This window comes from Paramisgurnus dabryanus, chromosome 8 (genome assembly GCF_030506205.2).
Source record: "Paramisgurnus dabryanus chromosome 8, PD_genome_1.1, whole genome shotgun sequence".
Lineage (NCBI taxonomy): Eukaryota > Metazoa > Chordata > Actinopteri > Cypriniformes > Cobitidae > Paramisgurnus > Paramisgurnus dabryanus.
The window spans coordinates 16,074,718-16,094,648 of NC_133344.1; the positions used below are offsets into that span (position 1 = coordinate 16,074,718).

Genomic DNA, 19,931 nt, shown 5'->3' on the forward strand with positions numbered 1-19,931 from the left:
ACTTTGCTCATCTTCTGATGGTTCCCCATCATCTCCAGTACTACAGCATGGACTGCCTGGTTATCTTCCCACACCTGGGAGAGAAATACCTCAGCTTACAGCTCAAGTTCAGGGAAATTGGGATTATGTGATGAATTGTTTGAAATACCAGAATAAAGCTACACAAGATCTTACCCATGAAGTCACAAAAACCATGTCTTTACATGATACACAGCTTACCACTCTGACAGCAAAAGTAGAGTCGAATCATCAGCACCTTCTAAACACCATAATGCGACATAAACATGATGAAGAGGAACACACAGATCAGCTGATCAAAGCCATAAAGGTGATGGTGACAGGAGAGCTACAGAAGAGTGAAAGTACCATGCTTTCCGAAATCCGATTTATGGTGGAACAAGCTCAGCTAGAGTTGCAGAGAGATTTTCGAACCACCATGGAGAACTCACAGAAGGAGTATCAACAGCTAACTAAAGAGATTCGTCAATGTAGCACTCAAATGCAGGACTTGGACAATCACTTCAAAGAGCTACAAATAGAAGTGGATGAGTGTTTTCATTCTCCCAAGGAAACTGTGATAAACCAACAAAGTACAGCAGCACAAACATCTTCTCAAACTCTTCCATCTTCTTCATCTTCAGTGACTGCACCCATAGTGCATCAAACCCCCATTGTTAAGACCGATCATTTAAGGTTAACTTTTCCAACGTTCGGAAGACCATCAGATGACTCTGATCCTTTGTTATATTTAGCACGCTGTCAGGATTTCTTGGTCTTACACCCCTTGGATAATGCAGATATATTGGCTACTTTCCGCACGGTTCTGTATGGCACTGCTCGGGACTGGTGGGAGGTTGCTCGATTGTCCGTTGCAAATTGGAATGAATTCGAAGCCGCGTTTCTTTCCGCATTTCTCTCTGAAGACTATGAAGACGAATTAGCAGAACGGGTCAGAACTAAAACACAAGGAGAAAGGGAATCAATCCGGGATTTTGCTTTTACTTATAGAGCTTTGTGTAAACGATGGAAACCTGCCCTTACAGAAAGTGAGTTAGTGAAATTGATACTTAAGAATACCAAACCTTACCTTGCAAGTCAACTTCGCAGTAGGGTAAACACTGTGGATGAATTAGTGAAATTAGGCTTACAACTGGAAAAGAATCATGCACACCAACTGCACTATGAGGGTCGGATGACACACTCCAATACCCAAAGACCTACCTCTAATCGGCCAACTGATAAACCGCCAGTACAATGTTGGAGATGCAAAGGAGAACACCCACCTGGAAATTGTCCATTATATTCTACTCTTCAATTTACACAGCCTTCCCATCAGCCTCAGACTACTGGGAATAAACGCTCTAGCTCTGCTCAATCTCAGAAGACTGGTGGTCTACATTCTAATAATGCCATGACTGTCTCAATTCCTACAGAGACATCAACTACATCTGAAACATTCCCTACCCCGGCCACAAATGAAAGTGTTTCTATACCACAACAGTTAGTTGTTCCAATTGGTATCAGAGCCTGGGAAGGAAAGGCTATCATCGATACAGGATCAAGTTATACTCTTCTTCATGAATACTTATGGAAGGAGCTTCATCCTCTTGACAAACTTCAACCCTGGACACTTGGCCCACTCTACTTAGCTAATGGTGAGGCTGAAGTACCCTTAGGTTGGCTAAATACCCAAGTCACACTGCACAACAAAGTTTTTCACTTGCGGGTTGCTGTTCTTACATCTAAAGCCCTAGCATACTCCGTAGTGTTGGGACTGGACTTCATTTTTTCCAGTGGACTTCAGATAAATGTTGCTGACCGAAAGTATGCATTTCAGTCAAATTCTAATGAAGAATATCCTTTCCAGCCAGGACAAGCTAGTGTTCCAAAGGAAAAATTTCATCAGACAAAAAGGAAACAACACTTCAAAAGGTCCAACCAGACACTTTCACTACTGAGCAGTATCCCACCGACATACCTTCCCACAGTATCTCCTGAAATCGCAGATGACACAACTTTAATTTCAGCTGCAGTTTCAAAGGCACACTTAACACCAGAAGGAAAAGAACAGTTATTGCATCTTTTAACATCTAATTCAAAAGTTTGTACTCACCAGCTCGGTAGGACTACCGTTCTTCAGCATCACATTTACACTACCCATCCTGTACCCATAAAACAACGAGCATATCGGGTAACGCCTGAAAAGCAAGCAGTTATTGCAGAACAATTAAAGGAAATGTTGGAGAAGGGCATTGTGGAACCTTCACATTCTGCATGGGCATCACCGGTTGTGTTGGTCCCCAAGAAAGATGGAACTGTCAGATTCTGTGTAGATTATCGCAAAGTTAATGCTATCACCGAAATGGATGCTTATCCATTACCAAATATCACTGAAATCCTAGAATCTCTTTCAGGTGCAGCCATATTTTCTACCATTGATCTGAATAGCGGTTACTGGCAGGTAATGATGGACCAAGAGAGCAAGACCAAAACTGCCTTCACCACTGCCTCAGGCTTATATGAATTTAATGTCATGCCTTTTGGGTTGAAAAATGCTCCCGCAACGTTCCAGAGGTTAATGGAAACTGTCCTGGGAGAGCTGCGAGGGAAGATATGCTTCGTGTATATTGATGACATAATCATATATTCACCCTCTCTGACTCAGCACTTTCATGATTTACAAACTGTTCTTACCCATTTGCATTCCGCTGGTCTAACCATTAACCTCAAAAAGAGTAAATTCTGTCTTCAGGAATTAACCTTTCTCGGACATGTAGTCAGTCTTCAAGGTGTCTCTGCTGGTCCAAGCAAAGTAGAAGCTATCAGATCCTATCCGGTGCCTAAGAACCTAAAAGAAGTTCAGCGATTCCTTGGGTTAGCCGGATGGTATCACCGTTTCGTACCACATTTTTCTCAACTGGCTGAACCCATAAACGCCTTAAAGAAAAAAGGACACAGATTTGAGTGGACCCCTCTATGTCAGTCAGCCTTTAATCAGTTAAAAGCTTGTTTAATCTCTCCACCCATCCTCGGTCATCCAGACCTTAGGCAACCCTTTGTAGTATACACTGATGCCAGTGATTCTGGACTGGGAGCTGTGTTAACTCAAAGAAAAGGGACAAACCATGAAGAAGTGATTGCCTACGCAAGTCGTGCTTTGAACAAAGCCGAGTCTCATTACTCCACAACTGAAAAAGAATGCCTCGCTGTGGTTTGGGCTTTAGAGAGATGGCAACATTATTTGGAGCCTAAAATGTTCACCATTGTGACGGACCATTCAGCATTGCAGTGGGTAATGAACTCCACTAAAACAACTAGCCGACTGATCCGATGGGCTCTACGCTTACAAAAATTCGACTTTGTGGTTGAGTTCCGAAAAGGAAAACTTAACGCTGCACCAGACGCATTATCACGGATGCATGTCAAGCCAGGTTGTTGTATAATCTCTGCTCAGAAAGATGATCTGGAATTGCCCATTCCTCTTGATGTACTCTGGCAAGAGCAACACAAGGATCCAGAGATCACTGAGATTTTTCAAAAAATGGCAGAAATTGACTATGCTCTGAAATAAAATTTTGAAGTGGTAGAAGACAAACTGTATTATGTCACTCACCTGAACAACAACCAAACCCATTACAGAGTGTACGTTCCCCGCAGTTTAGTTGAGACCATCTTGCAGTATTACCATTCCCATCCATTAAGTGGACACGTCGGAATCTACAAAACCTACAAAAGGTTACACAGTGTAGCTTATTGGCCTGGAATGTGGACAGATGTAAAGCAGTATGTCAAGAAATGTGTAAAATGCCAGACTCTCAAGAGTGATAACAAAAAACCTGCTGGTAAAATTCAACAAGTTACTACAACACATCCAAATCACATGATCGGAGTTGACATTATGGGACCCTTACCCCGTAGTACTCACCAAAATGAACATCTACTAGTCTTTGTAGATTATTACTCACGGTGGATTGAATTGTATCCCATGCGGAAAGCTACAGCACAAACTGTTGCAGATCTTCTCCGAAGAGAGATTCTAACCCGCTGGGGAGTTCCTGATTTTCTCTTATCAGATCGAGGATCTCAGTTTATGTCTGCTGTATTCAAAGAAGTGTGTGAAAAGTGGGGAGTAACTCAAATGACTAAATGACTACGGCTTATCACCCCCAAACAAATATGACTGAACGCGTCAACCGGACCTTAAAGCAAATGATTTCGTCATACGTCAATGAAAATCACAAAAAATGGGATCAGTACTTACCTGAGTTAAGATTTGCTGTCAACACAGCAGTCCAGGAAACTATCGGGATGACACCAGCCGAACTCCACCTTGGTAGGAAGCTACCAGGGCCCATGGACAAATTGTTACAAGGTACCGATCTTTGTCCCACTGAACCCTCGTACGATCTGGTGAAACACTTAGCTCAACTGAAAACCAGAGCGAACGAGTGCTGTAAAAAAGCCCAGGTACGACAACTTAGGAGTTACAACAAGAAACGACGTGACGTTTCCTTTAAGGAAAAGGATAGAGTGTGGGTGAGAGCATTTCCACAGTCAAGTGCAGCTCGCAGTTTCAGCGCCAAACTTGCTCCAAAATGGAAAGGACCCTATCGGGTAATCATGGAGTTGGGGCCATTGAATTATCGAGTAGCTTTGGAAGCTACTGGAGAGGATGTTCGCACAGTCCATGTGTGTAACTTAAAACCTTGCTTTCCTACGGCTGAAGAGTTGGAGGCCAAGGAAAAACAGCGTCTCTTTGAAATCTTCCAGGAATCCACGGACGATGAGGAAGAGTTCCAGGGATTTTGACGATACTTCCTTTTCTAACAACCTTGGGTTGTTTCTTTTAGGGGGGGAGAAGGTGTAACAGAGCGGCAGGTAGTAGATGTTATGAGTCTTTTCCTCTACCTTTTACTCTGCTAACCCGTCATGACGGGGGCGTGAGAAAGCAAAATATTCTGAATAAAAGGGGAAAATAGCACGTCTAGGTGGCAGTGTTCCAAAAGCAGATCTTCAGCAGGATACGTGATCGTAAGCGGGATGACGTGACGAGTGACGCCTCACGTGAGTTCAGTCTGTGTTTCCGGACATGCTGCGGTTTGTTTGGAGAGGAGTGATGAGATCGGTAACTTTCCGAAAGAGTTTTCTTTGAAGCCTACTCCAGTCTAAAGCGTGTCAGAGATTTACACGGAGATTCACGCCACGCTATACGGACACATCGTCGATCTCGCTGTATCACCACTAAGCCTGCGATCTGCTGAGAAACTGGTCAGTGCCTCCCTGCATACTCTGTTTACACACACACACACACACACATACACACACACACACACACACACACACACACACACACACACACACACACACACACATACACGGACACATGTTTACAGTATACTCACGTAAATAAACATTCACGTAAACTCCGCACTTTTTCTTCTATAAGAGTTAAAGCGTCAGTACTCTTTGAATATAGGTGTTTTGTATGCAAAATGTTTATTTGTTTACAATTGCAATTAGTTCAGTTTATTTATTTTTATTTTTCTCTTCTTTCCTGGCGTACATGCTTACTGTACATGAAAATAGTGAGACTGCTTCTGTGTAAAGGACACCCACTATTTCCAGCATTATTCTTCTTCTATACTATTTCAAGACTGTTTGTTTAGATGACATCTCAGAGACTTTAAAGGACTGTCTTGGGGTATTTAAAACCTCTAATTTTCTTTCCTGTATCTACATCAAATATCACTGTGCTTACTGTGTAATGTACTGGGTTTAAACTGACTTAAAATATGCACATTCATGTGAAACAATGATGGGTTAAAATGAGTGGTTATATTTCTTTCCTGTATTTACATCCAATATAACCGTGCTTAGTGGGTTTGTATTTTGAGCAAGTCGTGAAAGGCCTAAACCCTGTTATTACACATTACTGTTTAAAGGCTTATCACTGTGTTGTGAATTTAAATGTTTTGTTTGTTGTTGTTGTTTTTTTCTCTCTTCCATATTATAAAGAAATAATATCATACTCTGTTGGTTGTTTTCTCTGACAAATACAAAGTATTATTATTATCATTTTTTGTATGTAACTGGTGGTTTTTTTTTTTTAAACTGAGCTATCCGGAACATTACAATTGACAGTAAATGCTGTCTGGCGCCCGAACTCCAAATGTATTTTCTATAACCTGTAGTTACCGGGTGTCGCCACCGTTACAAAGCACATTAATAGAGACGCGAAGGGAAGGAAAAGATGTGGTAGCAAAAAGTGTACAAGCAATAGGGATAACCGCACTCTGGAGAGGATTGTCAAACAAAACCTATTAAAGATGTGGAGGAGATTGAGAAAGAGGTGACTGCAGCTTGGAGTCAGTGCTTCAAGAACCACTACGCACAGATATATGCGAGACATGAGTTTCAGCTGCCGCATTCCTTGTGTCAAGCCACTCTTGAACAACAGACAGTGTCAGAAGCAAAGACAAAAAGGACTGAACTGCTGCTGAGTGAGCCAAAGTTGTGTTCTCTGATGAAAGTAAATTTGGAAAAATCAGGGCCCCAGAGTCTGGAGGAAGAGAGGAGAGGCACATAATCCACGTAGCTTGAGGTCCAGTGTAAAGTTTCCACAGTCAGTTATGGTTTGGGGTGCCATGTCATCTGCTGGTGTTGGTCCATTGTGTTTTCTGATGTCCAAGGTCAACGCAGCCGAATACCAGGTAGTTTTAGAGCACTTCATGCTTCCTGCTGCTGACCAACTTTATGGAGATGCAGATTTCTTTTTCCAACAGGACTTGGCACCTGCACACAGTGCCAAACCTACCAGTACCTGGTTTAAGGACCATTGTATCCCTGTTCTTAATTGGCCAACAAACTAGCCTGACCTTAACCCCAAAGAAAATCTATGAGATATTGTGAATAGGAAGATGCGATATGCCAGACCCAACCATGCAGAAGAGCTAAAGGTCACTATCAGATCAACCTGGGCTCTCATAACACCTGAGCAGTGCCACAGACTGATTGACTCCATGCCACGCCACATTGCTGCAGTTATTCAGTCAAAAGAAGCCCCAACTAAGTATTGAGTGCTGTACATGCTCATACTTTTCAAGTTCATACTTTTAAATTGGCCAAGATGTCTAAAAATACTTTCTTTGTATTGGTCTTAAGTAATATTCAAATTTTCTGAGATACTGAATTTGGGATTTTCCTTAGTTGCTAGTTATAATCATCAAAATTAAAAGAAATGAACATTTGAAATTATCAGTCTGTGTGTAATGAATGAATATAATATACAAGTTTCACTTTTTGAATGGAATTAGTGAAATAAATCAACTTTTTGGTGATTCTTATTATGTGAACAACACTTGTATATAATATGTCTTTTAACATATCATTTGCTCATACTTAGGGGGTTTCAAGAAACCATTTATCCTAACTATTAAACCCATGCAACTTGATATGCACATAATGTACATATTGAATGTGAAGGATAAAAAGTGACATATTTATAAATAAATAAATACAACAAATAAAAAATAAATGGAAAAATTTTGTAATAAATTTGAACACTTTGGTGGTAAAGTGTATAAAAAGTTAAATGGCTTGAATTTATTCCTACTTTCCATGCACCAATTTTTATTTGTATGTGTAAATTTATTGATTTATTTCTGCATTTAATTATGTATTTCTTCATTTCATTATTTATTAATTTATTCAGTCATTTATATATTATAACATTTCATTATTTTTTGTTTATTCCTACATTTATTTGTGCATTTTTACTTATTTTTACAGTTAAGTATTTTTAAATTTAAATAACAGTTTTTTTATTATTCGTTTATTTCTACATTTAGAGTTTTTTCAAAATCTATTTATACCCAAGTCATTTTACATCCTCCATAATTTAGGGTAGGGATTGTAACAAATATGATATTTCTAACCTGGGGGTCCATCTACTCCGTTTGATCCTGGAGGCCCTTGGTCACCTTTGGCCCCTGGAGAGCAGCATCCTGGAACACCATCGACTCCAGGTGGACCATCCAAACCCCGCTGACCTGACAACAATGTGAAGCTAAGTGGTTGGAGGTTTATGTGTATTTGTACATGATATATATACATTATTAATAAAAATACAGGTTGTGCTTGTGTGATAAGGTGTGTGTTAGCATATAAGCCACCAACCAGGGTCTCCTGGTGGCCCGTCCCTTCCTCCTTGACCTGGACATCCACGTGATCCAGGTGGACCAAAGGCCCCCGTTTCCCCAAGGTCTCCTTCATCTCCTGGCATCCCCTGCCGACCCACGGACCCTGGAGGGCCGAATGTTTTATCCCCCTGAAGATATAATTGAAGTTCACTTACTTTTAATAAAGTGGTGCTCTACCTTTTCAGCAAAACTACTTTCGTTTTATTAGGTAATTGTGCTGCTGAATGTTGAAAACTTTGTGCTTTACATTGATTCACAAGGTTCAGAGTTCGAAAAGCACTTTGTTTAAAATTAAATAAAAAAGTAGAAAATAAATCCCTTCTTTGAATTCTTTGAAAATGGGTTTTTACATATATGCACCCTCAATCACCGACCTTTAGGCCTGGATTTCCTGGTGGTCCTGGGGGGCCAGGACGCCCTACACTTCCAATAGCAGGTTGACCAGGCCTCCCTTTCAAACCTTTATCACCTGAAACAATAAGATAAATTGAGATAAGACAGAGGCACCACCCTTTGACGAGACCCATTCAACATTAAATTGTACTGTAAAAGCAAAGTTAGGGTGCAAACCCATAACCTGTTCTACCTTTAGGACCAGGACCTCCAGGAGCTCCTGGTATTGACAGTCCTTTATCCCCTTTAAACCCAGTTGGTCCAGGGAATCCAAGAACCCCAATGCAGCCTTTAATGCCTATAACAAACACACATATGAACAAAAATGTTTCAAATTCTATATCCAGATCTCAGTCTAGTTGTTCATCCGCTCAGTCTCTTGTCTGCTTACCTGGAAGCCCTGGTTGACCAGGTGGACCAGGAGGACCAGGAGGGCCTGGGTCTCCAAGGATCATTCCTACTGATCCAGAAGATCCTTTCTCACCTGTGGGATGTGACTATTATTCATGAGTCTGTATTTTTTCTTTACACCACCAGCGGTATGGTTTTTGTTCCTATTTGCATTTAAACTTTCTTAGTGAACTTCAAAATCTGACTGTCTTTATTTAAACATGGCTCACTTTATGGCATCTTATTCATACCTGGTTCTCCTGGATTTCCAGGTCGGCCGACTGGTCCCAAACTCCCTTTTGCTCCGGGTGGCCCTGGTTGGCCAACACCCATTGCCCCCTGGATGCCCATTGGACCTGTGCGACCAGGCTCTCCATTAAGTCCTGGGTCTCCACGGTTTCCTTTAAGGCCTGGAGGACCCTGGAAGAACAAAATTCAAATCAACTTACCTCCTTTTACTAAACCTCTAACTACATCAGCAGCTGCTTAGAAAACAGATAAACTGTTAGAAAACTAACTGGGTTTCCTTTAGCTCCTGGTGGTCCTTTGAGGCCAGGGTTGCCAGGTCTGCCATCCCTCCCATGTATCCCTGCTGGTCCAGCTGCACCGGGGTTTCCTTCCTGGCCCTTCTCCCCAATTGCAGTTACTGAACCTGGGTCTCCTTTGGAACCTTGGGGCCCAGGAACGCCAGGGCAACCTGACGAACCCTTTGAAAAGATGTATTTCCCATTATAAACGTTTAAATATAGCAACATATATCACACAAATGCACACTTCAATATTTTCAAAGCCTTTCTAGTTGTAGCATGGAAGGCATGCAGGTAAACACACCTGATTACCAGGACCACCCTGTGGACCTTGAAAGCCTTGGGATCCTTTGGAACCTTGACCACCTTCACCACCTGCACAAAGATAAGCATTTGACAATGGTTTTAATTCATGCTATTGTTGCCAATCTTAATCAATGGTCATTTGTAATGTGGATGAATGATGACATCACCTGGCTCCCCAGGCTGGCCAGGCTCTCCACGTTTTCCTGGAGGTCCAGGGTCAGCATTAAAGACAGCACACAACCTGCACATATCTCCTTGCTCTCCTGTAATGCAATTCAAGAACGTGAGTGCATTAATGTGTCAGTCCAGCGTTACGTTAATTTATGAAATGAATGATCTGGAAACATTACCTTAGCTTTTCTACATTTACCATAAAGTGAGAAATCAACCGCTTGGTTGAGCACGATTTTGAAAAATTGTTTAAAACATTCGAAAGTTTTTGTAAAGTTAGGGCTCTTACAGTGTTATATGTCAAAAAATATGCTTTCCTTGCAAAATTTCAACAGGAACAGTTCACATGGCAGGATTGATAACTTTCTGACATCCATCTTAGAAGATGTGTTGTGACAAGTGCTGTTGATTGACACACTGACACCTAGTGGATTTCTTTGGCATAACATAGCTCAACCAAATAGTAGAGCTGGCTCAATCAGCATGAGTTAAGTTAGGTATTCCTCTCAATAAAATCAAAATGTGCTCAACCATTTGGTCAGGCAGTACATTTAGGCATTGGAAAAAAATATAAAGAAAATATAGCCTTGAAAATATGATGAAGCTTATGAATCTCACCTGGTTTTCCAGCATCTCCACGGAAACCCTCAAGACCTATTAGGCCTTTCTCACCCTTTACCCCTCTTGGTCCCAACTGGCCTTTGACATCTGAGAAAATAAGACAAATCAGACAAATAGGAAAACATGTTTATAGAAGTTGATGTCCTATGTACTACATTTCTGTGCTGTAATATCTGCTGACTACTGTATGCCCTAGAATATGCAATTTTTAAGGTGTGTATCATTCACAGAGTAGGCAATCCCGCAACGCTTTGCAACTTGCTCGGTGGAAAAATAAATCCAAGATGGTGAACATGGCGAGAGGAAGGTTGCTTTTAAATAAATGTATATAGTGTACATTCAAAATATGTCACAATCATCCTCTCTTTACTGAACTTGCAAAGTATAATTCTCCAAATAGAGTTATAGTTACTATTTTAAATAAACATTTATGTAGCTTAAATGGTAAAGCATAGCTTTAGCAGCGCAAAAATTGTGGATTCGATTTCCAGGGAGGAAACAAACAGATTCACTTTGGATAAAAGCACCTGCCAAATCCATAAATGTGCATAAATGTAAATGAGGAAGAGTTACTTGGAGTTCCTGGAGGTCCGGGGTCACCCGGGGGTCCCCGTTCTCCTGGTGGTCCATCTAATCCTTTAGGACCACTGATGTAAGCTGCAGGTTCCCCCATGTCCCCTTTTAAACCCCTAAACCCTGGAGGTCCTGGTCTTCCTTTAGGTCCCGGTATAGAAGGCCCTGACAAATTTGAGTGAAAAGGTACAGTAATTAAACATACAGTATGCTTGGGAGTATACAGGGGTGTTTGTGAGAGAAACAGAAACATGGAGACATCATTACCTGGTGGACCTGGACTTCCTGGAAAGCCGATGAAACCTTTAAAAAGACAATTTCAAAAGAATCACATTAGCTAGTAAATGTTACCATGTTTGTGTCGTTTTAGGCGTCTCATTCAAAATCTACTCACTAGTTTGCACCTTAACTGATTTTGTCATTTGTTCTTTATGTATAACGTACTGCACAATTAAATTCAGTTACTAACCTTCACTACCTCGGAGACCAGGGGGTCCCGGTGGGCCTGGAAAACCTTTTGGACCTTTAACGTTCCCATTTGTTATAATTACCTAATATTAAGGATCAACATCATTAGCAGAAATAAATTAAAAACTTACCGTATTCTCATTTTAAAACTGCTACCGAAAAAAGCCTAAAGTGAAATCACACAAAAAATCCAAGTTTATACTTAAAGGTATTGCGGAGGATTTTCTTTTTCCGGGTGGATCATCAATACTATTGGTCCTCCTAGTTGTCAATCAGGAGTGTTGCCCAATTGCATTTTTTAAAAAAGTGGAGAAGGCGGTTCTTCTCTAAAATTCAAGAATTCCTCCGCTACACCTTTAATTATTAATAAATTATATGTACCTCTCCTGGGAGACCAGGGGGGCCGCGATCACCTTTCTGACCCTAAAACGAAACACATACAAACAGATAAATAAATTATGGAAGAATAAAAGAGATAGTTCACCCAAAAATGAAAATTCTGCAATCATTGCTTTGTTCTGATGAACACAAAGGAAGATATTTTGAGGAATGTTTGTAACCAAACCGATCATGAGCTCCATTCACTTCCATAGTAGGACAAAAGAATACTATGGAAGTAAATGGGGCTTATGAACGGTTTGTTTACAAACATTCTTTGAAATATCTTTCTTCGTGTACATTATAACAAAGAAATTTAAACAGGTTTGTAACAACATGAGAGTGAGTAAATGAAGACAGAATTTTCATTTTTGGGTGAACTATCCCTTTAAGAGAAACTCCATTTAAAAGCAGCTAGACATACTGTATACAATCAATATACCCATTCTCCATTTATTCCAGTAATTCCTTGAAACCCAACATCTCCACGCTCACCCTGTAAAAAAAACAAATCACAAAATCTTATTGTCTTGCAAACCTTCTGCTTCATCTAAATCTTATTCTTTCTTGCCTTTTTTAGATTAAATGCCTGCATTGGCTGGTTAAACATCTGGTCAATGAGCTGTGTGCATTTGTCAGGTGAAGTAAAATGATTAATTGAGTTCTTACCGGTTGACCGACCTCGCCCCGCAGCCCATCCTTACCATCTTTACCCTGAAAAAAAAAAACACAAAACCATAGCACTACAAATTAGACCACACTGGTTATATTTTCCTACACTCTCAGAAAAAAAAAATACAAGAAGGTACAAAAGTTGTCATGGTCCTAAAACGTGCATATTGGTATCTCAAAGGTACCTAGAGGAACATACTAGTATCAAAATGGTACATATTAGCAACTTTTTAAAAGGTACCGTCCCAGTGATAACTTTTGTACCTTTGATCTGAAAGTGAGGGAAATATACATGCGTTATGGATGTGACAAAAAAGGACACAATTTTGGGGAGACAACATACTGTACCTTGTAGCACAAACCAGAAGCAATAATAACCAACAAATGGAAAAGGGATGGCTCTTGAAAGAAAATGTTATAATTATTTTATTTTAATTGTTCTGTGCGCACTTTTGAGGAAGAAAAAACATTGTAGATGTCTCTGTTAGGGATGTGACAATTTTGAAATTTGTGATAATGTGAACTCGCGCTGCGTCACTGCGGTGCCACTTTGGGGACACCTTCATGGGTAAGTGCGTCTAAATGTGTATATCAAATTCAACCAATTTTTGCATAGTTGTGTTTGACACATGAAAAAGTCTCGGGTTATGCCTCACCGGATTAATGACAAAGACAGGGTGACGCAGGAGCCAGGAAGTATATCGGTATCTGAAATATTGCGTTACAGGGACGCAGGAAGTATGGCAAGGGAGACGCAGCGTGTTACAAATGTAACCCGAGACGTTTTCATGTGTTAAACACAACTATGCAAAAAAGCATTTTGGTATGAATCAACATTCGCATACAGAAGATATAAGCATTTAAAGCGACAGTTTAGCACGTGTGCTTAAAAGGCTAGAAATGTTATGATATTATCCTACACTACAGAGGGAATAATATGGATTTTGTTTCCAGAAAACTTCTTGCAAAAAATTGATTCAAGCACTTTCAATGACCTGTATCTATGCATGTATATTTTCAAAAACTTCTCAGGGTCTTGAATCCCCCCCAAATTCACAAACTTTTAAGAACCCTTGGGAACTTTGTATATTTGTATATTATTCACACTGAACTGATTGAATTTCAGCATTTACAAGGAAAAGCTGGATATCTACATTTGTGTGTCATTCAAAGAAACAAATAATCTTTAAATATAAAAGGAAGGGATAATCAGATTCATATTTTTGACTCAAAAAAGCATTATATTACCAGAAATAAGCCTTAATTCTCTGTTTAAATCTTACTGTGCATGTTTTAATGCCAGAAAAAGTGGATTTGGTGTAAAGTGGATTTGTTTAACCTAATGTTATTTACCGGATTCCCGGGCTCCCCTCTTTGCCCCTTCATTCCCTTAGGACCAGGAAGGCCCTGACGACCCTGTGGAGCACAGCAAAAATATTTTGTACATTTGTGCAACAATCATTAAGCACATGATAACGTAAAGTTTACATGTGTATTTGTATACTTACAGATAATCCAGGGCAGCCAACGTCTCCAGGATCTCCCTGGTCACCCTGTAACCCAAAAAGATTTCTTAAAATAAGATTCGTTCAGAACAGACAAAACAACATACAAACAATATAGGTATAGGTTACCTTAGGCTCTTTTGGTCCTCTTACAAATAACTTTACACCTTTATCTCCTGGTATACCAGGCAGACCCATGTTCCCCTGCAGAAGAGCCACAGCACACAAAGAAATCAAAACATCATCTTTTAGAGATACCAGCATCTAGTTTGCTCTGAGCATTTACAGACAGTAATAGACATATGTGTTTTACAACAGTTCAAGCTATGAAGTGCAGGTGTTCAATGGTAAAACTGACCTTCTGGCCACTGGGCCCAGGTATTCCCATGCTTCGACCCTCAGTACCCTATACATGACACAATTCTGTTTAATAAACACAAATACGCTCATAACGGTCGTGTTGGCTTTAGAACTCTGGACTAACCTTGACTCCTTGTGGCCCGGGAACTCCAGGTAATCCCTAAAGATATTTGCAAGTGTGTTAAATAAATGTAACAGAACGGTGAAATAAATATAAAAGTAAAGTGAGCATGTTATAAAAACAAAAGACTGAATAACTTACATATGCGCCTTTTGGGCCTTCTGGTCCAATTGGTCCTGGTAACCCCGGTGATCCGCGCGGACCCTGCAGACCCATAACCAATTAGATAACTCAAAACTAGGGGTACAGTGTTTCTTAATGTGAATCTTATAATGAATTATCTTACTTTCTCTCCATCCTTGCCTGGACGTCCAGGACGTCCATTCACTTGCTTAGGAAGTGGAAAGTAATAGGTATGTCCCTAATAATTACAATATTGTTTGGTGAATGACATATTATTTCTCATTGACTTCTGTTCCATCTGTCATATTATTTAATTAAAAAAAATCTTCTAATGTAGGCCTATATTGTACATTAACTAGGGATGCACCAATATATCAGTTTATGATAGGATTTCAGGTCATAATAATTTGAAACAAGGATTAAAAACTAAAAACTATCTGTAACGTTCTAAGGAATTGAATATTGGTATAGTTACAGACATTTTGTATCAATGCATCCCTAATATAAATATACAACTTTACTGTATTTATTTAATGTTGCTATAAGGCTTTATAAAACTTTTAAGATTTAAATTAAACCCACCTCAGGTCCTTGCATCCCAGGAATTCCCTAAAACAAAAGTTTAAATTGGGTTTAAAGTATAAAACATTTGGCAAAATGACCCATATTGAAATTAGTATCTTATTTTTTTAATAATTCATGTTTTCTGTTGGTACAGTTTAGCCGTGGAAACTTTTGACTTTTTATCTCTTTAAACAAAAATTTGGTTTACTGTTGCCTTGATGAAACAAAGCTGATCGTAGATATAGACAAAAAAAATGTTTGTGTAACAATCTCTTCAATTGAGCCCTTAAATTAAATTAAATTCTAGTGTCTAGACTTTTATTTTGAAATTGTATTTATTTAGTAGAAAATTTGTTTTTTTTACTTTTCTGAACATTTCATTATTATTATTATTTACATATCATAAATAGCCTAGTATTCATTTAGTACATATGTGTTATCCAGTACTCACCCGCTGCCCAGGAGCCCCCATTAATCCTCCATACCCTGGGACACCAGGATCACCCTAAAAAAGTCACTAGTAAGTTACAGATGATAAACTTATCTTACTGTACTGTTACAAATCTGTGCAGGTCACAAATGAGACGGTCATTGAGTCAGAAGTTGGCCAAAATTAAAAAAAAAAACTGGTCTAGCATGTATGGGGATGTATACTGATTCATAAATAGTAAAGAAAGGTAATAATGGCTTGAAATTATTTATTTTAGTGTTGATAAATAACAAATTATTCACAAATAAAAATAAGAATTGGGTTTTGTACTTTGCTTGCATTACCTTTGTGCCATTGCATCCAGGGTAACCAGAACGACCCCTAGGCCCCTGTCTCCCAGGATGACCCTAAAATCAAATAAAAAACACAATATGTACAATTTACTGGGTTATATTATTCATATATATTATTCATATCTCTGTAAACGGGTTTTCGTATTAGAAGCTTATTCTGCTTTACAAAACTGTAACCTTAAACCAACTCTCAAAAGTATTGATTTTATATCCTAAGATCCTATTTGCAAACACTAAAAGCAGCATTTTTCTTTTTTTAAAACCTTTTTGTCTTATAATAATGGCCAGATAAATGTGGCAAATTTTCCTATAGCCTATGCATGTTTAAAAAGAAAGTAATTCAGAATTATGTGACCTTGGTTAACAGATATAATCATTCATTTGTATCAATAATTTAGACTTACAGGAAGTCCTGGTGGACCAAAGTATCCTGCGATCCCTGGAGTTCCCTAATAGTGAGAACAAAATGAAGAGAAAGACCTTAGATACATTTCGGTTATTCTGCAAAAGCCCCAGGGAATACATTAACAGATACACTCCTTACCCTAGAGCCTTTAGGTCCGGTGTAACCTGGAAATCCCATACTTCCCTGTGTGATTAATATATATGTTTATAATATTAAACAATGTCATACATTATACAGTATACATTATAATCACTTAAAGGTGTAATGTGGGTTTTCAGCGGCATCTAGTGGCAAGATTACGATTTGCAACCACCTCAATACCTCATACACCTCAATGTATGAAGATAAAAACCAGTGGCAGCTCGAGACTGCTCATCCGAGGGGCGCAAATTCAAAATAAGTGTTCGGAGTGTCAAAACCATTTTTGATACAGATCAGAACACATATTTTGAAATAAGGAACTACATACATGTTGTGACAAAGTTCTGTGAAGAGATTCTCCTAAAAGTGCCACATTGCATCTTTAATAAATGGAAAAAATTATTAGTTTTTTTGTAAAGTAAAACACACTTTTGGACCGGATTCCCCAGGAGGGCCTTCATTTCCTTGATGTCCTTGGATTCCTAGTACACCATCTAGTCCAGGAAACCCAGGCTCACCCTAAGAAGAAAGATAAAGAAGTCATGGCCTTGTTTTAGCAGGTGTCAATTAAAAAACTGCTAACACAAGCACAACAATAAAAGATATCGTTACATTGTTGTTTTTGTTCAACCGAACTGCCTTGACTTAAATAATTTGCTTGAATTACATATTTAATTTATAAGTAAATATTTTTAAATAATTTTATTTGAAACACATTTGCATGTTTATTTTCAAAACATTTATTTTTCATTTGTTTTACAGTTTTTCCCAGTAGCATTTTACATAATAATTAACTGTTATAGTCCTTCATCTGGTATTTGCTTTTAGAAAATGTATCTGTTCATTTGAGAGTTCTTACTTTTCTGATATACTGTAGTGTTGTGTAATGGTCACATGACATGCAGATTAAACAAATATAGCCTGATCAGGGAAACCCTGATCTAGATTATGCTAGCTAGGTATCTATTTCATGTGTAAGGTCAATTAACTCATCATTACTTTAAGGACCAGTTTAATTTAGGTCTTGCCTAAATATATTAATACACCTGACATTAATTGATGAGCTATAGTACACTACAAAAAAAGGTACAAGAAGGTACATAAATTGTCACTAGGGCCTTTTCAAAAAGTACACTTTTGTTCCTAAAAGGTGCACATTGGTACCTCAAAGTTACAGTGGTACATATTAGGACCTTTTAAAAGAAATGACATTCATTATTATTCCACAATGATTGCAGAAGTCTACATGGATACAGATGTTACAATAAAAAGTATGTTAGAACCGAATGACCTCAACAAACCCAACTGACTGAACTTAGATGGAATTTTTAGACTTGATATCAGATTTTCAAGATTACAACCCAACAACAGCAGAGACCAAAAAGAGAAAGGTCAGCCAAATATCTTTACAGGCCTTATCTAATCGCATGTATGACTGTCTTTGTCTGCATTGCAGTGAACATACCATGAAAGGTATGCCAAACATATATGTATAGAGAAAACTGGAACACAGACTCTTACACACACAGGGACTGACAAACAGAGGAGCAGATGCGTGACTATTGTTGATAAATGTTCTGTAACATTGAGCATCAAGAGTGTAGCAGTTAATCTGATATGGACACCTGGGTGGCCAATTCATTCAAATCGGTTGGGTTAAGTAGACATAATCACAAGGCCACCCAACACCATAAAAAAGCCAAGGACCCAATATTTCAGTTGCCGTGACAACCACCTCATCATTTCTGGTGTTCTGACTGTTAAATAATAGCTCAGAAGACTCAGACTTGTCCTTTTTAACCAGATCATCGCCTTTATCTCTGTTTAAAATTTCTTTATAGCAGAAATGCATTAATAGCATTGTTGACATACAGTGTGGATAAAAAGTCATAAGATAATTTGGCTTTGGGAATATTATAGAAGAAAATGCTTGATTTCCTAAATTGCACTCAAGTTGAGATCACTTCTTAAATGCTACCAGATGGGGGCAGCACTTACATATTACAAGTGTACTGTTCTGTCATGTGTTTATGTGTATTTACATTTTTGAATAACAGTAAACTCATGGAATAAGAAATAATGGGAAAAACAAGATGTATGAAAAATATTTTAGAATTTAGCATTTTTAAGATACATTTGAGTAGACTTTTATCAAGCAGTGTGTGCGTGTACGTTTGTGTTTTATGTATTGTGTGCGTGTATTGTGATATTGTTACCGCATCGCCTTTGATTCCATGACAGTCACACTGGGATTTTCCACTGCAAACACAATCCTGTAAGAAAAACAACAAAATACTTGAATGAATGAAATAAGGTAAACAAAAATACATACAGTCTGAACTTGACATCATGGCACGCATATTTGGACAGTTATATATATATATATATATATATATATATATATATATATATATATATATATATATATATATATATATGCAAATTTTAACATATCATCATATAATCCTTGTTAATACACAATGTTGCTAGTGGATCACTGACGAAAGTAAAAATAAGCTAAAAACCTTTTAAAAAATTCTGGTAAATATGTAGGAAATAATTGACGACGGGCCTTTGAATTATTCGAAAATAATGCACACATTTCGCGTCGTGCCGTACACCGCGGGTGTGAATTTTTTTTTTTTTTTCAAATAATTTAAAGAGCCAGAGTCAATTATTTGGCTTATACCACGGTTACCACAAACACCGCTGGTGGATAAAACATTTGACAGGTTAGGTGTGCTTTTATAGAAAAATAATCAACACCCATATGAAACGTTTCTCATCCAAACAGAATAAAACATTCAACACTTCCGTGGTATAAGCTAAGTATGATATTTATTTATTTATTTATTAGTTAGTTTGTTTGTTTGGTGTTCCATGGATGAACATTTATCGTAAAGCTTTGTAGCACCTGTCATGACTCGCTCGACTCGCTGCGTCAACTAGTCCGCCATATTGGATCTGGACTGCCCGGGAAGCTGCGTTTTTGGTTTATTTGATTTCTTTATAAAAATCGCTATTACGTTTACATTTCACACCCGATTTACGATATACGTGAAGTACAAACACATTTGTGTCCAGGTAAATACTTGTACTCTCGACACACAGACAATGAAAGTGCATTGCCATAAAAATTGTTGAAAAATAAGGCTTGTCAAGCAGTGATTTGTCCTATTTCTCTTGGTTTATCACAATCGTGGAAACGTCCCTAATCTAAGGATATCCATT

General features: G+C 38.5%; 1 protein-coding gene across 3 annotated transcripts in view; it reads right to left on the bottom strand.

Annotated features, from left to right (window-relative positions):
* Window positions 1–19,931, bottom strand: part of col4a3 (collagen, type IV, alpha 3) — a 59,797-nt gene that overhangs the window by 13,059 nt on the left and 26,807 nt on the right. For all 3 annotated transcript variants that reach the window (XM_065280678.1, XM_065280677.2, XM_065280676.1), the window contains exons 2-31: window positions 18,917–18,973; window positions 17,130–17,219; window positions 16,698–16,742; window positions 16,558–16,602; window positions 16,145–16,207; window positions 15,822–15,875; window positions 15,389–15,415; window positions 14,970–15,044; window positions 14,825–14,887; window positions 14,687–14,722; window positions 14,561–14,608; window positions 14,332–14,406; window positions 14,206–14,250; window positions 14,051–14,113; window positions 12,695–12,739; window positions 12,468–12,521; window positions 12,029–12,070; window positions 11,649–11,730; window positions 11,447–11,482; window positions 11,180–11,344; window positions 10,604–10,693; window positions 9,982–10,077; window positions 9,813–9,883; window positions 9,500–9,688; window positions 9,233–9,401; window positions 8,983–9,075; window positions 8,785–8,889; window positions 8,573–8,667; window positions 8,176–8,326; window positions 7,935–8,048 (exon numbers count right to left, since the gene is read on the bottom strand). In XM_065280678.1, coding sequence (XP_065136750.1) covers window positions 7,935–8,048; window positions 8,176–8,326; window positions 8,573–8,667; window positions 8,785–8,889; window positions 8,983–9,075; window positions 9,233–9,401; window positions 9,500–9,688; window positions 9,813–9,883; window positions 9,982–10,077; window positions 10,604–10,693; window positions 11,180–11,344; window positions 11,447–11,482; window positions 11,649–11,730; window positions 12,029–12,070; window positions 12,468–12,521; window positions 12,695–12,739; window positions 14,051–14,113; window positions 14,206–14,250; window positions 14,332–14,406; window positions 14,561–14,608; window positions 14,687–14,722; window positions 14,825–14,887; window positions 14,970–15,044; window positions 15,389–15,415; window positions 15,822–15,875; window positions 16,145–16,207; window positions 16,558–16,602; window positions 16,698–16,736 — 2,230 coding nt within the window. In that variant the 5' untranslated portion in view covers window positions 16,737–16,742; window positions 17,130–17,219; window positions 18,917–18,973. The remainder of the gene's footprint in view (window positions 1–7,934; window positions 8,049–8,175; window positions 8,327–8,572; window positions 8,668–8,784; window positions 8,890–8,982; window positions 9,076–9,232; window positions 9,402–9,499; window positions 9,689–9,812; window positions 9,884–9,981; window positions 10,078–10,603; window positions 10,694–11,179; window positions 11,345–11,446; window positions 11,483–11,648; window positions 11,731–12,028; window positions 12,071–12,467; window positions 12,522–12,694; window positions 12,740–14,050; window positions 14,114–14,205; window positions 14,251–14,331; window positions 14,407–14,560; window positions 14,609–14,686; window positions 14,723–14,824; window positions 14,888–14,969; window positions 15,045–15,388; window positions 15,416–15,821; window positions 15,876–16,144; window positions 16,208–16,557; window positions 16,603–16,697; window positions 16,743–17,129; window positions 17,220–18,916; window positions 18,974–19,931) is intronic.